Source organism: Phytophthora sojae (genome assembly GCF_000149755.1).
Source record: "Phytophthora sojae unplaced genomic scaffold PHYSOscaffold_2, whole genome shotgun sequence".
Lineage (NCBI taxonomy): Eukaryota > Oomycota > Peronosporomycetes > Peronosporales > Peronosporaceae > Phytophthora > Phytophthora sojae.
This window is the reverse complement of record NW_009258116.1, coordinates 3,398,226-3,416,826: the sequence shown is the minus strand read 5'-3', so window position 1 is coordinate 3,416,826 and position 18,601 is coordinate 3,398,226. Positions and strand designations below refer to the sequence as shown.

The 18,601-nt window shown below is 57.0% G+C and overlaps 5 protein-coding genes across 5 annotated transcripts; 3 read left to right on the top strand and 2 right to left on the bottom strand.

Moving 5' to 3' along the window:
• Positions 1-303: 303 nt before the first annotated feature.
• PHYSODRAFT_487938 (hypothetical protein) lies at positions 304-2,214 on the top strand (the record flags this gene model as incomplete). Its single annotated transcript, XM_009520826.1, has 3 exons — positions 304-1,054; positions 1,301-1,918; positions 2,003-2,214. Coding segments are annotated over 3 exons (1,581 nt in total), but the record flags the coding sequence as incomplete, so codon positions are not given.
• A 1,203-nt stretch (positions 2,215-3,417) lies between these two features.
• Positions 3,418-6,519, bottom strand: PHYSODRAFT_311060 (hypothetical protein; the record flags this gene model as incomplete). Its single annotated transcript, XM_009520825.1, has 1 exon — positions 3,418-6,519. The coding sequence occupies one exon, from the start codon at positions 6,517-6,519 to the stop codon at positions 3,418-3,420; it is 3,102 nt and encodes a 1,033-aa protein (XP_009519120.1).
• Positions 6,520-7,967: 1,448 nt separating this feature from the next.
• On the top strand, positions 7,968-9,281 carry PHYSODRAFT_484392 (hypothetical protein; the record flags this gene model as incomplete). The annotated part of the gene is made up of 2 exons (XM_009520824.1): positions 7,968-8,857; positions 8,921-9,281. 2 exons carry the CDS (start codon positions 7,968-7,970, stop codon positions 9,279-9,281), a joined length of 1,251 nt encoding a protein of 416 aa, XP_009519119.1.
• Positions 9,282-10,105: 824 nt separating this feature from the next.
• On the top strand, positions 10,106-12,684 carry PHYSODRAFT_556492 (hypothetical protein; the record flags this gene model as incomplete). The annotated part of the gene is made up of 1 exon (XM_009520823.1): positions 10,106-12,684. The coding sequence occupies one exon, from the start codon at positions 10,106-10,108 to the stop codon at positions 12,548-12,550; it is 2,445 nt and encodes an 814-aa protein (XP_009519118.1). The 3' UTR covers positions 12,551-12,684.
• A 154-nt stretch (positions 12,685-12,838) lies between these two features.
• On the bottom strand, positions 12,839-13,387 carry PHYSODRAFT_483097 (hypothetical protein; the record flags this gene model as incomplete). Its single annotated transcript, XM_009520822.1, has 1 exon — positions 12,839-13,387. The coding sequence occupies one exon, from the start codon at positions 13,385-13,387 to the stop codon at positions 12,839-12,841; it is 549 nt and encodes a 182-aa protein (XP_009519117.1).
• Between the last annotated feature and the right edge of the window lie 5,214 nt (positions 13,388-18,601).

The following is an 18,601-nucleotide window of genomic DNA, read 5'->3' as shown; positions in this document are numbered from 1 at the left end:
CTTCACTCGAACAAGCTCGCCATACATGTAGCCATTGGGTATGGATCAAGATTGGGTATGGATCAAGATGGCTACATGTATGGCGAGCTTGTTCGAGTGAAGGTCCTTTACAGAAATTAAGCAACCTACGCGTCCTCGAAGAAGGGACCGATACAGTATTATTCAGCAATGCCATTGGGTATGGATCAAGATGGCTACATGTCATTGGGTATGGATCAAGATGGCTACATGTATGGGCCAATGCCCAAATGACTTGAGATTTGTATAGGGCGGCCCAGCCCCAATCCGATCGATTCCTCCAGCATGTCTCCTGCCCCCACCATCGTCGTCACCAACCTACAGGAGGGCGAGGTGCTCTCGTATCCCCTCGTCCTACTCGAAGGGCACATCACCGGCCTCCCCTCTACCACCCCCGCCTCCACCGAAGGTCTCTTCCTGGAAGCGCGTCTGGACCACCTCCGCTCTTCACTCTGGCCGATTTCAACCCCCAGCGGCCACTTCAAGGCGTTCGTGCTGCTCCCGTCCCCCGGCCAATACGCCGTCACGCTGCGACTCGCCGGTGTCGCCGACCGCGTCTTCTGCGTCGAGTACCGACCGCGTGTCACGCGTTACGTGGTGAAATTCCACTACCAGATCTGCTCGGACTCGGACGCCCGCGACGGGTTTGACGCACCTCCGGGCGTCGACAATTCCAACGCTGCAGCAACCGCAAAGGTCCGGTTCAATGCGTTGGTGCTGCAAATGGCCACCGCCGAGTTGATGCACGCTGCCGGGTTGGGGCGACAGACGTTCGCTATGCAGTTCGCGGCCGACGGACTGCCCGACGTGACGCTGCTGCGGTGTAGCTTCACGAACGCCCACGCGCGGTCGGTGGACGGCCAGAAGCTCATCCACTTGATCGGGAAGGACATTGAAGCCTCGGGGGTGGACGACAATGTCGAGTTTGACTTTAAACATGCAGTGGTGCTGGGGTGTTCACGGTACAACACCAAGACGCGGAAGGCGGAGGGCCACACAGCGCTAGGAGGAGGGAAGGTTGGGGTCTTTGGCTCCTGTGGACTGCACACGTGGCCGTCACACTTGGGAGAGATATCGGCCTGCTGCCTGAATAATATTCGTATTGACCAGCGCTACCTCCTGGACGATAGCTGCTTCCGTGGCACGTTCTGGGCCACCTTCTCCACTGGCATCGGCGCGATGCTGCACGAGATCGGCCATACGTTTGGACTGGGACACGCTACGAGCGGCATCATGGCCCGTGGGTTTGACGATATGAATCGCCTTCTGTGTGTCTATAAAGCGGATCCACACTCGCCGCACATGGGGTTCCATCAGGCCTCTCCGCAGGGCTGGCTGGAGCTGAATCATGCAGCTATTCGAGAAGTTTCGAGTCGTGACGGAGCCCACTGGAACGCAGGCTCAGCCCAACTGCTGCGTCACTGCCCGTGGATCTCCGGGTACGCTAAGCCGTCATTGATAGGCCCTACTGTGAGCTGGGACGACTCCGTCCGCGGACCTGTTGGAAATGGCCAATATAACGGCACGCAAGTTCCGCTCCCCGAGAGAAATCAGTCGATGTCTGAAGCTGATGAGATTGGAGCGGTGATGGTCGATGCGGGGAAGTACGTGAACCGTTTAGAGAGCTTTACGCGTGCTCAAGTGTTGGAGATGGAGAAACTGCGCGCTGCTGGGGACAAACACTGGTTTGTTCTTGCCGTCGGAGAACACATTACTCGAATGGATGTTCGTGCCATGGCCTGGATCGATGGCCTTCAGCTCCACACGAACCTGCGGTCGTCGCGATGGTTTGGCGGCACTGGTGGAACTCTTCACGCGTTGCAAGCTGCCGACGGGTGGAGGGTGAGTGAGTTCTTCGGGACAAGAGGTGGTTCGTACGTCGGCAAGCTTGGCGTGCGGTGTCTACCGATGTCATCTCCCGCAGTGTCGCCACGTCCGGCAGAGCTTTATGCAAACGGCCCCACAATGTCCTCATTCCCTCCAGCGGGGAACGCCATGGAAGGGGGACCCAAAACGCCGTTCTCGACCACACTCCCCGTGGTAGGAGCCGTTGTCGTTCGATGTGGGAGATTTGTCGAGTCGATTCGACTGCTGTCTCCTGAAGAAGCAGCGATGAATTCAAGAGACCCGAAGATCTACCGCGCAAACGAGCACATCTTTGAGCTCCTGCCTGGTGAAAAGCTGATGAAGCTCGAGGTGTACAGTGGCCATTGGGTTGACTGCATCCGGTTCACGACGACGTTGCGTGTCGGTCCTTGGTTTGGTGGAGGCAGGGGCCCCCACAATACAGTCATGGAGTGCCCGGCAGGCCACCACATCTGCGGGTTTCATGGAGTTTTCGGTAAGCAGTATGTGGGCTCAATTGGGGCCCTCTACTGCGCTGACGGCGAGGCATTGAAGCCGCAGACTGAAGTCGTAGGAACTGCTGGGGACTCAACACAGCCGCGAATGTTCTCGCTCATGAAAATGGTACAAGCCTCCAGCGAGATCGCGGTGCAGCCCACAAAACAGCCACCACTCGGCATCCTTCTAGCAACTCAAGGCGATGCAGTGACGTCCGTGCAGACATTTGACAGCGCTCAGCAGTTCGACGAGCAGGTGAACCAACTACACTCGAGCCTTATCACGCTGGGCAGCCCTTACCAAGTGCACTGCGTTCCTCTGGCTCCTGGCGAGAAGCTGGTGCAGATTGACGTTAGTTTCCGGCCGGCTAGTGTTAGCGATCCCTACACAGTCATCGACGGCGTTTGCTTTCACACGACGACCCGATGCTCGTCGTGGTTCGGTGCGTACCATGACGAGAATCTGCGCTTCTTCATGGCTGCAGCAGGGACGAGCGTTATCCAATTCAGCGGAACTAACACTGCAGGCCTCTTGACTGATCTTACCGGGGTGGTGGGTACAGCTCAAGTTAACTCAAGTCGATTTGCCCCCGACGGTCGAGTGCTGACCGATAGCGGCGCGTATGATGTCCGGCTGGAAGCAGCTTCGCCTGAGTTTGGCATCCAAAGCATCCTGTTGGTAGAGGAGAACAAGGGCGACAACCGCGATGAGCACGCTTGGACCTGGAACCAAGAGGGGCCATGCCCACGTATGTGGCGAGTCCCCCAGCGGATGCTGGAGGATTACGTCTTGGGAGCCGATCCCAAAGCCACGCTGTTCCAGGAGTACCTGGTAGGCGCGGTGGACTCTGGTGGTGCGTACAGCAAGACTCCCGCTCCAGGACGCCGGTAGACCTGCATCAAACCATCGCACAACATAACGCACGCCCGTGAGATCTAAACCAAGTGATCAACAAAATAAAAGCCTTGAGATAGAGTCTGCTTGTTATTGCGATGACCGCACGTCCACACTGTCGACTTCATCTCTCTCTAATTGTCACAGGTAGTTTTGATGCGCTTATTCTTGGTCGGTATCGGGCGAAATCACTGGCGTCGGCATACTTTCAACGAACGCCAGCGAGACAGCACTCTCGCGGAATCCATGCAGCAGGTCCCGGCATTGGTCCTGGTCCAGCGCGTGATACACCCCGTAGTGCTCGTCGGCCACAACATCCGCGACCTCGATTGACTTCTCAAGCAGCGGCCGTGCAAGCTCCGCCTTGGCGTCCTCCGGGTAGTGATTCAGGCGCATGATGGTCTTGGCCGACTCGAGCTGAATAAAGTGCAGGTTGAACACCAGCGTCGGCAAGCACCGCTCCCGGATCGCGGCATCCTCTGTAGCGTCATTAGAACAGCCCATAAGCCATCCATTTTCGAAGTGCAGCACCTCCAATGTGGCCGCAGCCGACCGCGACACGTGGAACATCAAGTCGGTTAGATAATCCTTCTCCTCGCTGTACAGCGAGAGAGCCTCTGCGCCAGGATTGTTGATGCAGTTTCTCCACAGGTCGTACTGAGCACCCGCCTGGATGTATGCGCGCCAGCAGAGGAATTCGCGCATGGCTCGCTCAATCTCGTCGTCCTCGCGTAGCAACTGAGCGCCACGATTCAAGTCAAGAACGCCGATCGAGTCTTCCGGCAAGCTGTCCTCGACAAGCTCCTTTACAGCAGCATACTTGCCCTCCATGAGGAATTGCCGCGTAAGCAGATTTGCGCGGACCACCGCTTCCGCCCGATGCTCAGTGTAGAAGCACAAGAACTCGATTGTCCGGATACGTTTCCTGTCGATCTCCGTCGTGGGCACATCAGATGACACCGGCTGACCCTTCTTCTGCTGCTGATCTTGCGCCACCAACCGGTACTCTTCGCACAAACGCTCGACCACAGACTGCAACACCGTCGACAAGACATCCATGCCAGCGTACTCGAGAATCCGCTTAACACACAGCTCGCGCTCCAATTTGTCTTCCACAGTTGACAGCATCTGGACATAGATCTCGATCGCACCGGCAGTGGGAAGCCGAGAGGCGTAAATCGGCACGAACTGCAACTGACGGTGCTTCACCAAGTGCCGGATGTATAACTTCAGAATCATGTGACCCGCCTGCTCATCGAAGTTTTCGCCAGTGAAGTTGGCGAACATAATGAAGTGAGCAGCAAAGCGCAAGAACAGCGCAGAAGTATCGTCTGACTGCACCGTCGAGTTCAGCTGCATATCCCAATTGTACGAGTCGTCCTCCGGGTTGAATAGCAGCGTGTCCAAAATGCTTGACACGATGTACTGAAACTTAGCGGTCACCAGCTTGGCTTGGATCTGGCGGTGGGGCTGGTTTGCCTGCATTCGGACGAGCTCACTCTGGCTATCCCGCAGCTCATCGAAAAGAGTGTCCAGATCCACCTGATACCGCTTGAGGTACTTCGTCTTGTCCAGCAAACTCGAGTAATGACGCAGATAGTGGGCATTGTTGCCTACAATCAGCTGCGATGACTGCGACTTTACCTTCAGCAGCTTGGACATAATCTCATCGAGCTGCTGCTCCGTAATACCCTGTAGATAGGCCCAGCAGTGATCCTCCCAGTTCTCGCACAGCGAGCTCTTCGTAATGACCTGGATGTTACCGCTCAAGGCCGCATAAATAAGCTCCTCATACTTCTTCGCAAGCAAGCTGTTGCTCTTGGACAGCTTTCCATTCACAGCCTGCTCCGACAAGCGCCAGCACATTGATTTCCAAAGTGCCCGGAAAGGGTTCCCCCACCGTTCCATCGCCATATCCTCGCGTTCGTTGCTCTCGCTGGCACCGACAGGGTTGCCTCCCGAAAGACTGGCAGCTCGCCACGACTGACCTAAACGGATGCACAAATCGATGGCATCGTCCATTCGCCCAGCACGCACGTACAGCCACAAAGCCTTCATCAACTCCGCTTCATCCTCCATGTCATCGGGCAAAATGTGGTCGTCTCCGTCGCGCACCACTGCGTCAGGGTCCATGCGGACCTCTTCACCTGGGAAAACCTGCTTCTTCATCATTCTCAACGTGCGCGATCCAGTGGCGCCGCGCTTGTCGCTGATACTAATCGAGCTCTCCAGCGCCATACTCTCCAGCCACGCCTTCACCGCTCTCTGGATCTTGTACGTCTCATTGCGCGTCTCCAGCAGACGCACGGCGTCATCCTCCAGCATCTCAAAGCGCAGTTCCTCAGCCTCTGCACCTAGCATCATCAAGCTGTCCTCTCCGTCCGCCATGTCCTTGCTGGCGTGGCACACCTGACGCAGCTCAAACAACAACCTCCATGTGTTGCGTTCGTCCCGCAGCTCCTTAATGTCGTTCTGTAGCCGCTGCTGGGCCATGGTCGGCGCTCCACGGGCCTTGCTGCTGCTCGCCAGCGACGCCTCGAGCTTCTCCAGCCTCGTCTGCAGCACGTCAATGTATCCGCTCAGCAGCTTCTCGCAGTACAAGTCCGAGTCCTGCACGCGCTCCAAGTTCTCGTAGAAGTCGGCCGCCATCTCGGCAAAGGACGCCTCCTCGGGGCGCACGTGGCGCGAGAACAAGTCTCCTCTCGTCGACGGGACAGTGGTAAGTGACAGCGACTGGTTGAAGGTGGCCAGCTGGTTCATGACTTGGCCATTGCCAGTAGTGCTCAGCTGCTCCACCGTCAGTGGCTGCTCCTGCTGCACCGCGTACACGGACGTAATGGACGAGATGGACAGCTTCGGGTCCGCGCGCTGCGTATTCCGGCCGTCGAAGAGGCCGCCGGGCGCGCGGCCCAGGAAGCTGCCGCCCACGGCCGCCGCCTTGACGATGTGGATGGCGCCCTCGAAGCCCATGCCGCAGTCCACGACGAGCCACGCGTCCTCCACCAGCTGCCCGCCGAACATGACGCGCGCCTCCCGCGCGGAGAAGCCCAGAGCTGTCGCGCAGTCGCGGCGCTCGCACAGCGCGCGCTTCAGGTCGCCGACGGTGGTGAAGCGCGGGTCCACGTCCACGAACTCCGTCGACTGGTCGGGGAACACGCCCTTGACGTGCAGCAGGCCGCCGCGCACAGACGCGTTGACCACGGGCTCCAGCAGACGCGCGTCGTCTTCGGCTTCAACATCCTGCGGCTCGTTGTCTGTGCCCATGACGTCGTCGTCGTCGAGGCCGAACCTGGTGGAGGAGCCCGACGGGAGGCTCTCGGCCGCCGAGCTGTCGAGCGCCAGGCCCGACGCGCCTGCAGTGGGCGCATCGCCGAGAGACGCCAGAAGACTCAGCGACTGGTCCGCGCTGTCGATCAGGCGCTGCACCGCCGCGCTGCGCCGCGCGCTGGCGCCGCCGGAAGAGGAGCGTCCCGCCATCGAGTGGATGGATTCCAGAGTGAGGGGACCACTCAACAGTGATATCCGGACAGGGGTCACATTATCCGGATACATTTGTGAAAAATACATTTTATGGTGTGGTAACGTAAATTTATTTGTACAGTACTAGTCCAGTTCTAAATATTTAGGTCGTAGGGTCGCATACAATTTTGGAATGTGACTAAATCTAGGAAAAGTCTTATTAGAGTAAAGCTCCAATCTTTTCCTAAAAACTGGTACCGTAATACAGACAACGACTTACAAAGCCGGCAGACACAAAAAGCCGGCAGACGAAGTCAAGCAAAGCTTAACATGAGCAAACCAGCCAATCAGATTCAATCAAATGACTTCATCTTTGTATACCATCTGGTTTTGTGTACTTTATATGCTTTCTTGTGTACTTTATGCAACACACCGTGTGTTTTATGACAGTTTTACAGATTTGACGGGAGGGAATTTATCGTTGTTTTTATATAGGAGGATGGCATTAAGCATGCCGGCTTTGTAAGTCGTTGTCTGTACAGCACTCGATGAGACTTTTACTGAGATGATCATGTGTTTTGTTGCGTGGATGCCCTCGCTTTCACTCTAGGCCACACAACATAGAGGGCTAACAAAATTATAAAAACGAGAGGGAGATTCAAGAAAATGCAGCTGCTGTACAGTGCATGTTGTAAGGTTTGTAGGGCTATTTGTGGTCACTTATCAATTTGGGGACCCCCGCATATGAATCCGCAGCGCAAATTGTATCTCCGCGCGAATTCATTGCTGATCTGGTTGGTTTACATGCACGCAAACTCGCGTTTTTGCTTGGTTTGACTCCGCTCGAATGTTCAGCAGAGCGTTGCGCATCAATTGGGTCCTCGGGGACCGACCCGCGTGCTGACAGACAAGTGCCTACCTAGAACGTTCTTTTGCGACCCCGCCGTGTAATTTGCATGGGTATTGGTCCCTCCGTTAAGACGGGACCTTACTGACATGTACAATTCAGAAATTACACCCTACATAGAGCTGAGGTAATTTCACGGGCCTCTTCTCTCACTAACATACAATTATCGATGCGTTTCCTTCCAGCAGGTGTGGTTGCCTAGGGGCAGGATCACCGCTCAGTAACAGTAAGATACTTGCCTTCTGACTCATGCCAATTGTCCACTTGTGGGTTTGCTTCATTTTCATTGGTCGAGACGTTTTTGCGTATCAAGAGTTCAGAGCAGCCGAATTTACGACCACCTAACATGAGCCTGGCAGAGGACGCCGTTCTGCTGGACAAGTCCCCGTTCCCGCCGCTGCAGTTGTCGTACGAGGAGCAGCAGCACTGCCATGACGTGAGCCTCCAATTGCTGGAGCGAGTGCTGCGCAGCTACGACGAGCGACTGGCCGGAATCACGCCGCGGCACCACGCGAATCTCGACAGCGCGCGCTGGAAGCTCGAGAAGACGCAGGAGAATGCGTCAATGTACACGGAACGCATCCGCCACGTTCGGTCGGACCTCCATCTCCCCGACGACGTCTGGGAAGATCCGATCGTGCTGATGATGGCGGGGAACATCGCGGCGCCCCTGGACGAGGTCATGTTTGGGCTGGCGATACCTACAATCGAAGCGTTTAAAATCCGGGTGTCAACTCTCGGGAACCAGGACCTCGGTGGCGCAATACTCGCGAAACTAGTGGGACCGACGGAGGAGAAACCTTTCCAAAATCTGTCGGTTCTCTACATGACCACGGAGCTGCCGTGGCTCGTGAGCAAGGTGGTGAGACCAAGAGACTTCGTGCTGCTGTCGGCATCTGGGGTCGTCACGACCGCAGCTGGGGAACGAATTGGGTATGATCTGTTGCAGCCGGCGCCGCTGCCGCAGTGCGGACCACTTCCAAAGCCGATGATTCGCGGCAAGTACGTGTTTGGCGCACTGTATCGACAGCTAGAAGACGGCACCGTTGACGTCTACGTGCAGCAGTATCTCGAGGCAATGGGAAACATCTTCGACTCCTATGCGATCAGTTCCGCGTGGCAAGGAATCCTGGGCTTCTTCAGCGCGCCGGTGCTTTCGGAGCACAAGAAGCTGCAGTGGTGCATAGCCCACATGAGAAGCGCACGGCGACGAGGGATGACGCTCGACTCAGCAGCGTTCGGTAGAACCTGCTCCCTGTGCTCTACTGCGTTTGCACGGGTCGTCCGCACTAGTAAAAGTGACCGACGCACTTGTGTGCTGTGCCTGGCCCCGGTGTGCGTCAACTGTCGCGAGGAACGAGTTTACAAGGTGGTGGAGCGACATCCGCGGAAGAAGGTTTTGTCCACTCGGAAGAAGGAAGTGTTCGTCTGCCGGCCGTGTCTGGACTTCGTGCAGCGGCACAAGCCTGCCGATATTGCGAGATACAGCATCAACGACCAGCTCACCCCCTCGTCCGATTCTAGCCGAGATACTAACGGTAGCGGACCAGTAACGTGGGGCCTGCTGTACGGCGACTCCGTGCCGGAGTGGTCGCCAACGCGATCCCTGTCGGTGTCGAGTCAGTCCTTCGATTCGTTCAGCTGGAATCCCGAACCGTAGACGATGATAACGTGTTAAGATCATCTGGGAGAATAGATATCGTTGCGTTGCATTACAGAAAAAGCTAACCTGTTTGGATACGAATCGTGTCGTATCGTACGATTCGTATCGTACGAAGATCGAGGTGGCGAACCGGACTCTTCTTGGTCCGATCCCTCTTGCTCGTTTTGATCGGAAGGTGGTTGATCTGCAGCGGGTACCTTCCCTGCAGGCTGATCTTCAGCAGGTTGACCCTCAGCAGGACGTTCCTCGTCATTACCGTGTAACGAGAAGGAAGGCGAGGGGGAAAAAATTGTAACAAAATGACCGTGGACGACGAATCTTATCCGATCCTACGTACAGTACAATCGAAGGGGTAAAGATCCTAAAAGCTATACATGTAGAAGTTTACTTGGCACTGTCAATGGGAAGTCATGACTGCAATGCTCCTCGCCGTACCTGCAGCACTTCCCCGAAGCTTCAGCCAAAAGTTTCGCCGCAAAATGTTTTCACGTGCTTGTAGCGCTCGTTAACGAGACTCAGTGCCCTCGAGTACCCCATCAATAAGCCACTTCCACCTAATATCTGTATGCAGTCGCGTATCAAAGTCAAACTCCACTCACGAGTCGTGAGTGGAGTCACGAGGCTCATTGCACCCTGCTTCAACAGCCCTGCTTCAACAGCTTCAACGCCAAGCAGTCTGACATGGCTACACTCCGATCTTTCTTGTGGTGCACGCCAGTGTACCCTCTTACTGGTACACCAGTTTCCAGCCCTCATCCATCCATGTCATTAGGTCAATAGCGCCCTATAGCAGCGGAACGACCCCTCCTTCCTCCCACACGATGCAGCTCCTGATCGGCAAGAAGCCGGGCGACGAGGAGCTCAAGTGCTTCCTGGCGCTGTCGATCACCGCCACCGAGTTCACCGTGGGCGCCGCGGACAAGAAGTACGCGAGCTGCGGCCCGCAGCTGGCCGTCTCGCCCGATGCCGAGCTGCTCTTCTCGGCCAACGCCGTGTGCCGCTTCGTGGCCGCCAACGCCGGCCAGCTGCAGAGCGACGACCTGGCCGTGGACGAGTGGCTCGAGTGGGAGGCCAACACGCTGGCCCCGTGGCTGCGCGTGGCCAAGGCGGCCAGCAACAAGAACGGCGAGCTGGACGCGCAGCTGACGGCCATGCTGGAGGCCAAGGAGGAGGCGCGCCCCAAGAACGGCGGCGACCTCGAGTTCCTCTTCGGCTCGGAGCTGTCGCTGGCCGACGTCGTGGCCGGCGTCACGTTGCGCGCCGCCTTCAAGCTCATCAAGGAGCAGAAGGACGAGGCCCCCGTGCTGCAGACCTTCCGCAAGTACGTGGCCCAGCTCTTCGCCCGTGAGGACGTGGCCAAGGGCGTGGCCAGCATGAAGAACGCTGGCAAGGCTGCCAAGAAGGGCAAGGGCGGTGCCCCCGCTGCTTCCGGTGCCCCGGCCGCGGCCGTCAAGAACGTCGTCCGCTCCACCTTCAAGCTGGACGACAAGCTGGCGCAGGGCCTGACCTACCACAACGTCCTGGGCGTTGTCGAGTCCATTTTCGACGCGGCCATCAAGGCCGCCTACCCCAGCGTGAACGTGCCCGTCGAGGTTGCCCGCACCACCGCCAAGAACGCGCAGTTTGGCGACTACCAGTGTAACTCGGCCATGTCCATCTTCACGGCTCTCAAGGGCACGCCCGACGCCGCCCGCTCGCCCCGTGACGTGGCCAACACCATCATTGCTGCCATGCCCGAGACGCCGGTGCTGGACCGCCTCAGCGTTGCCGGCGCGGGTTTCATTAACGCCTTCCTGACCAAGGAGTTCGTGTCCAAGCGCCTCGGAAATGTGCTGGCCAACGGCGTGAAGCCGGCGCCACAGGAGAAGCAGACCATTGTTGTCGACTTCTCATCGCCGAACATCGCCAAGGACATGCACGTCGGCCACCTGCGTTCCACGATCATCGGTGACACCATGTGCCGCATCCTCGAGTTCCAGGACCACGACGTCAAGCGTATTAACCACGTCGGTGACTGGGGCACCCAGTTCGGTATGCTGATTTGCCACCTCACGGAGACGTACCCGACCTGGGAGACAGAGATGCCGAACGTGACGGACCTGACGCTACTGTACAAGGCCGCCAAGGAGCGCTTCGACGCTGACGCGGACTTCCACGAGCGTTCCAAGGCACAGGTGGTGCTGCTGCAGTCCGGCGACGAGAAGTCCTGCAAGGTCTGGAACACGCTGTGCGAGATTAGTCGCATTGAGTTCCAGAAGGTGTACGACCGCCTCGGTGTTTCGCTCAAGGAAATGGGCGAGTCGTTCTACAACCCGATCATCCCGAGCGTCCTCGACATTCTGCGCGCCAAGGGCCTCATGGAGATGAGCAACGGCGCCGAGGTGATCTTCACCAAGACGCACAAGCAGCCGTTCATGCTCGTCAAGAGCGACGGCTCGTACCTGTACGACACGACGGATATCGCCGCTCTGTGGTACCGCCTGCACGAGATGAAGGCCAACCGCGTTATCTACTACACGGACTACTCGCAGAAGGATCACTTCAACCTGTTGTTCGAGGTTGGCCGCATGTCGGGCATCTACGACCCGACGAAGCAGCGCGCGGACCACGTTGGCTTCGGCACCGTGAACGACGAGTCCGGCAAGCGCTTCAAGACGCGCTCGGGTGAGGTCGTTCGTCTCGTGGAGCTGCTGGACGAGGCCAAGGTCCGCATGAAGGCGCAGCTGGTGGAGCGTATCGAGGCTGGCCAGACGTCGCTGCCCATGGACCAGGTGGACGCTGCCGCCGAGAAGCTCGGCTACGGTGCCGTCAAGTACTTCGACCTGCGCCAGAGCCCCACGTCCAACTACATCTTCAGCTTTGACCGCATGCTGTCCACCAACGGAGACACGGCTGTGTACCTCATGTTTGCTTACGCCCGTCTGTCGTCGATCATCCGCAAGTCGGGCGTCGACATGGCTGCGCTCGTGGCGCAGCAGCAGAAGGAGGGCAACGTGCTCAAGCCCGAGCACCCGACGGAGCAGGCCCTGGTCATCGAGCTGCTGCAGCTGCAGGACGTGATCGTGTTCATCAACAAGGACCTCAGCTCCAACCGCCTGTGCAACTACCTGTACACGATCTCGGAGAAGGTGCAGACGTTCGTCACGGCCTGCCGTGTGCTGGGTAGCGAGGAGCAGAGCAGCCGCCTGCTGCTGTGCGACGCCACGCTCAAGGTCATGAAGACGTGCTTCTCGCTGCTGGGCATCGACCCGCTGGACCAGATCTAAGTTGTCGGCGGCCATTTGGCGCTCGCTATCAGTCAGTCAGTCAGGTGAGGATCGGCTCGTTCGGCTCGTCGGTCATCGAAAAGTAGGTGAGGCGAAGGGTGAAGGAATGAAATGAAGCTCAATATTTGATTAGGAACAGTTCTAACTTGCAGGCATTTCTCAGGTACTTGCTGGAGGCTCTATCTAACATGCAGAATTGGGTCGAAGTGCTGGTGATCTTGATGGTGATCTTGTGTGTGTGGTGGTCGTACTTGGACATGTAGGCAACGGTACATCGGTTGGCGGTCTCTATGCGGTGGTGCTGTACTGGAGTCCAGTGTCGGTCTCGAGCACGGTGCAGTCGCTCAGGATGAAGCGCAGCGAGTACGCCGACAGTCGCTGCTCGCCGGACGACTCGGAGCTGTCGTCCATCTCTTCGTCCTCGTCCTGGCCGGCGTCGTCGTCGGATGCAGCGGCCAGCACGGCCGGGTCCATCGGGCCGTCGGGCTTGTAGCTCGGCGGCGGAAGCGTCGGCACGTCCGTCGGCGTGAGCTGCAGCTCGGACGGGACCTGGCCGCCCACGAGCTCCAGGTACTCCTGCGTGAGCTGCTTGATCTTCTGCTGGATGCGGGCCTTCTGCTCGGCGTCCGACACGTGCGCCATGTACTTGCACAGGTGCTGGATCTTGATGAGCTTGGACGACACCTGGCGGTAGGGCCACCGCTGGATCTGCTTCCGGCGGCATACACGCTTGACCACGGCCTCGCAGCTTCCGAGGCGGCGCGCGGCCTCCCGCAGCGGCAGGTGGTAGTACTTCTGCAGCTCGGACAGCTCAAAGTCGGCGCTGGTGCTGGTCATGATTGACGATGTTGCAGAAGTGGTGGAGTTGGGCTGGGTCGGGTCGGGTGGTCGATCGGAGCTGATGCGCTTCGAGGCAACTTGCGAAATGAGGACACACCGGAGATGGTGGTAGTGAGCAGCTCTCGAGTAGGTGGGTGGAAGCGTGTGCCGTGGAGCGGCCACGGCCCCGAGGAGGAGCAGAGCTGCAGCGCAGAAAGTGCTGCCCTGCCTGAAGCGGAACCTAAGGAGCCCGGCGCCGCGTAGAGTACCGTGCGCGCGCGATGACGCTAAGGCTTCGCGTGCCAATCGGCGAGGATCAGCAGTTGCCGGATGGATTCTGGAGCAGTGCGGGACGGCGGCCGACGACGACGTTGAGCGCGTGATTTCGCTACCCGGGCTCGGTGCTCTGGTCAACAGACAATGGCCGTCCGCGACAAGATCGCGCGGGCCCGGTCGCTGTGATTGAACTGATCGTGACGTACGGATCTCGCCGCCGGCCTATCTGACAGGCCAGCTCGCCTCGAAGCCAAGAGCTCGGGGCTCGCGACTTGCACAGCAGCTCTGCAAAAATCCATCAGCCGTCGTCGCCGCCGCCTCCGCCGCCATAAGCACTCGGCCGTAAGCCGAGCGACAAGATGATGGTTGTTGACCCAACGCGCGTTGTGCCGTCGTGTTGTCTTCAAGTGTCTCGGTAGAGCACGAACGGCGGCTTGCAGAGAGCGACTCCAAGTGCAAGTGCAAGTGGACATCAAGGCACAATGGCTTCCTGCCGTGGCGGGCGAGCCTATCGATCCAGTGTAGCGCGAGAAAGTAGAGAGGAAAGGCTCCACACGTAGATAGAATGGATCTTACACTCCACGACAAAAAGATATGGACACCACCAAAAGTGGCTGTAACTTCGTCAATTTTTATCGTTTTAAGGTGCGGTTTGGACTAGAGTTGCAGAACACGCTGATAAAGATCTGCGTTGCTAACACGCGCGCTTTTGCGCTTCTTCAGGTAGCTCACATACAAATCACTGGTTCTGCCCAGGTGACAAAATTTATGGACAGCTAATCCCCATACAAAATCCTATATTAACCAAAACCCCTTACAAATGATACGACTTGGACTTTGTATGGGGCGACAAAGGAACCAGCCTCACGGCGATACTCGCGACGTTAGACAAAGATCTGATGGCATTATCGTGTACTAGAAGGTGTGTTTAGTAACCTGTAATAAATACATCGACCATCGCACAAAACTGAGCAAGTAGTAAGCGACTGAAATTTCGAGTGGTGGCTACCATGTATTATCTAATGATTTGCGAGGCACGTTCAGTTGCATCCTAGTTAGTGCCAATTTGTAGCTCTGTATGCTGCTATCTCTTGGATATACGATTGTCTTCTCCATTCTAAACTGTTGGTCGATGATATATGGCTCAGTACTAAGGTAGAGTGGAGAAATCGTTACAAAGTCCAAGTCGTATCATTTGTAAGGGGTTTTGGTTAATATAGGATTTTGTATGGGGATTAGCTGTCCATAAGTTTTGTCACCTGGGCAGAACCAGTGATTTGTATGTGAGCTACCTGAAGAAGCGCAAAAGCGCGCGTGTTAGCAACGCAGATCTTTATCAGCGTGTTCTGCAACTCTAGTCCAAACCGCACCTTAAAACGATAAAAATTGACGAAGTTACAGCCACTTTTGGTGGTGTCCATATCTTTTTGTCGTGGAGTGTAGCTGACAGGGCGTGCCTCCTCGAACACACTGTAACTCGGGAGGACGACGGTCTCCTGCGACAAGCCGCCGACCGTTTCGAGTTCACTTCAAAGATCGTTCTGCTTCAGAGAGCTGGTTCAGCACCGTCTTCCGGCCAGCCACGTTTGAAGAACCGCGGTCGCAAGGTTCTAATGTGCCGTAGTGGGCGGCCGGAGCTCCGCCGCTCCACCGAGTCGCTTCGGAGCCGCTCCGGGGGCGGAGCAGCTCCTCCTCTTTAACGTCGATCGGATCGCCAATCGACACGTTGATCTGGTTACGAAGCGGTGCACAGCGTGTCAGCCACAGGTTGCCCGCCAGCTGGGCAGGCGTTGTGTAGGTTCGCGAGAGCTCTCGTGGACGATCGGCGTGCGATCCTAGCTCCTCGCGGCGCTGCACGCCGTAGACACGCCGGAGCGGCGATGCTGATGCTCGAGACACTCCGCGCGCGTCGTCAACGTTGCAACCACCAGCACTGTGTTGCTTGTCCTCGCGCTGGTGCTGCTGCTGCTGCTGGAGGTTGTGGTGGTGTGTGGCGACGGTCGGAGCGTGCAACCAGAGAGCTCTTAACCGCTTCGTCCCTTGCAGCGGGTCAGAGGAAGACAAGAACACGCAGGGCAATTTTATGACAACACTGATGGCCCGTCCTGCGTCCACCGCAACGAGCCAAGCTGCCATGGATCGCCTCGCCAAACTCGTGGGCAGCCGACGCAAGCTCGGCGTGCGCACGCAACGACCAAGCGACTACCAAAAGAAGGCATTGAGCTTCCCGGGTTTCGATGGCAAGCGGGCGATTGCTCGAATCCAGCCATCCAAGCCAGCGACGGGCCCTCGATGAGCGCTTGGCGCTTGAAGATCGCCGCGTTGAGCTGCCGTGAAAAATTTACGTGCTCAACGTGCCGAACGCTGGCGTGCTGCATCTCCGCGGCAAGCGCTGCACCGGTGCACCGGCACGCACGTTTCCACGAGCTCTGTTTAGCCGGCGCGTCCGCTGTCAAGCCCAACAACCACGCGATCGCGGCGCCGAAATAGAAGGGTCCATGGGCCAACCCAGCAGGCTCCAAAGCCTCACGGCGCTGTAAGAAGAAGCGCATTGTGTAGCCAAACGCGGGAATCTCGAGCCGTGAGGCATCTTGAGACGTGTGAGAGCGTTGCCGCATCGTCAAAGCCGTCGTCAATGCGGCGGCGGTTGAAGCGAATAAGATCGGGGCTCGGTCGCGGAACGTTCGACGGTGCTTGGGTGACGAGCCCGCAAAGATACGCGACTGTACACGCATTGATGAGTCCTTACATACCGTACGGCTCCGTGAGTTATACATGTACTACTGACATGATGTCATGTAGCCACCTGGCCCACGCCAGCGCAACGTGAATCCATCAGCTGGCGGTGGCGTACATGTAGCTCGGCCGCACATCCGCTCGTGCCGAGTCGGCGGCGGGCTGCACCCGAGACGATTCCGCCCAGCTCTACGGCCCTGTTCTCGCCGGGTCTGCCCGAGGAGAGACTTGGGTGGTCACGAGGCGCCGACGCGAACGAGGATCAGACAAGGCTCTGGAGGGAGTTCCCCCTCGGAACAATAGCAGCAGCAGTCCAACTGCAGAGGACCCGCACGGACTCACTTACCGGCCCTGACTTGCCTGCACATCCCGCCGGAGCTCACCTGATTATTGACTAAGCGATCTTTCTGCCAGTCTGCGTGTCGCGGCCGGTTTCCCGTCGTGCTGCGGGCATGCTTGGCTGCACGCCTTGAACTCGCGAACGGGCGACTCCAATCCCCTCCTCGGCTCTTGGACGGAGCTTAGCGCTGGGATATTTTCGTTTCGGTTGTCCATGTAGCATGAACGGAGCGCGCGAGGAATTTGATCACAACACGATGGCATGAAGCCGAGGAGCGAGTGGTGCTGCTGCTTTCGGCTTGGTAGGCCCGCTCATTGACAAGCTTTCGCAGTCGTTATTCGGCTTTTGAGGGTGGGGCAATTGTGGACGTTGGACGGTGTTTTTATTACGATCCAGGTCCGGTCGATCCGGTGTGCGCACTTACCTTGCCGCTCGATTCTTGCCGCACCCGCCACCGATAAGGAAGACAGGAGTAGCCAAGTTGTGTAAATGCACAAATACACAACTTGTTTCCTTTTGCTCACTCTGTCTTCGCCCTCTTGCGCTTGACCCTGCCGAATTGAGACTGAGCTCCTACTTGCTCAATGCACTGTGCATGCAGCTACTCTGCCAACCACTCGAACTACTTCAACACCTGTCTCCTGCTGTCCTCCTCCCACGTCCTCGTCGCTCCTTCCTTCGCCTTCTTCCAGGGCGGTGTCCACACTTTCGCTCCTGCGACGCCTCCTCCGATGCGCCAACGCACCACCGCGCGCGCCAACGGCTGCAACCGGAGGCGATTCATAACAGTTTTGATGAAGTACACGAGTGTAACTCGAGCGAACTGGCGTGTTGGACAGTGACACATACCGGTCGTGAACAGTGTATGTAAATGAGCGAAGTGGTCGAGGTCTCATCAACGGGAAATATCTATATGTACTGCCTATCTGGGGTGACAGAGTATCTCCTGTTCTAAGAAGACAAGTCTACGAGGTGCTCCTCGAACGCAACCTTATACCGTTTAGTTTGGATATGACCACGCAGCTCACCCGCACTACAAAATACTCCATCGAGCTGTTTCTTCTTCAAAATTTCTTAGACGACTGCATCGACCTCGTTTGAGTTGCCTTCCAACACAGATTTTAGGGCAAGTTTGTCGTTAGTTTAGCTAAATGAACTCAATACTGCAAAATGAAAATGAAATGAAGTTTGTCGACCGAGTTGACTGGGATCGTACACACCGCATGAAATTCCAATGATCCATAAAACTCCGTACTGCTTCGACTCACAACGAAAGAACTAAGAGGCACAGCGAAGTCATCATCTTTGCCAAACACCAAAGATTCTTTGGTGTCACAGTCCAGCATGCCTCGCACCAAACGCGCCTTCCGCTCCTAGAGAACGATGGGCAAGCACTCGTCTTGCTGAGATAGCCATCGGGGTAGGTCGGCTGAAACTCGCCGAATCGCCGCTTTATCTGGTCGATAAACCCGACCTGTTCACCAGGCCTAGTGGCATTTTCCAGAGCGAAAAAGATGTCAGCACTAGCTTCACCATCGATATTCACTGTAATACAGCCACTCGATGCCCAGTCGATCGTTTCTGTCGGATTCCCTTGTCGAGAAATGGTAGCAAACGTTGAAGTATTAAACTTTTCAGCACACGGAATACCCTCGAAGGAGCAAGTTTCACTGAAATGCGCTTCGTTCGTTGATCCATTCGAGCTCCACGAAACAACATTCCGAGACTAACCTCCACGCGCCCAAGCACCAGCAGCGCGCTGATTCTCATTGCGTAGAGGCAAACACTGAACATGGCCGATGACTCCCACACTGGGCGATCAAACATGGTCTTGTCCACGTATTCATGCAGGTCTCTCAGAGACTTTACAAATGTTTCTT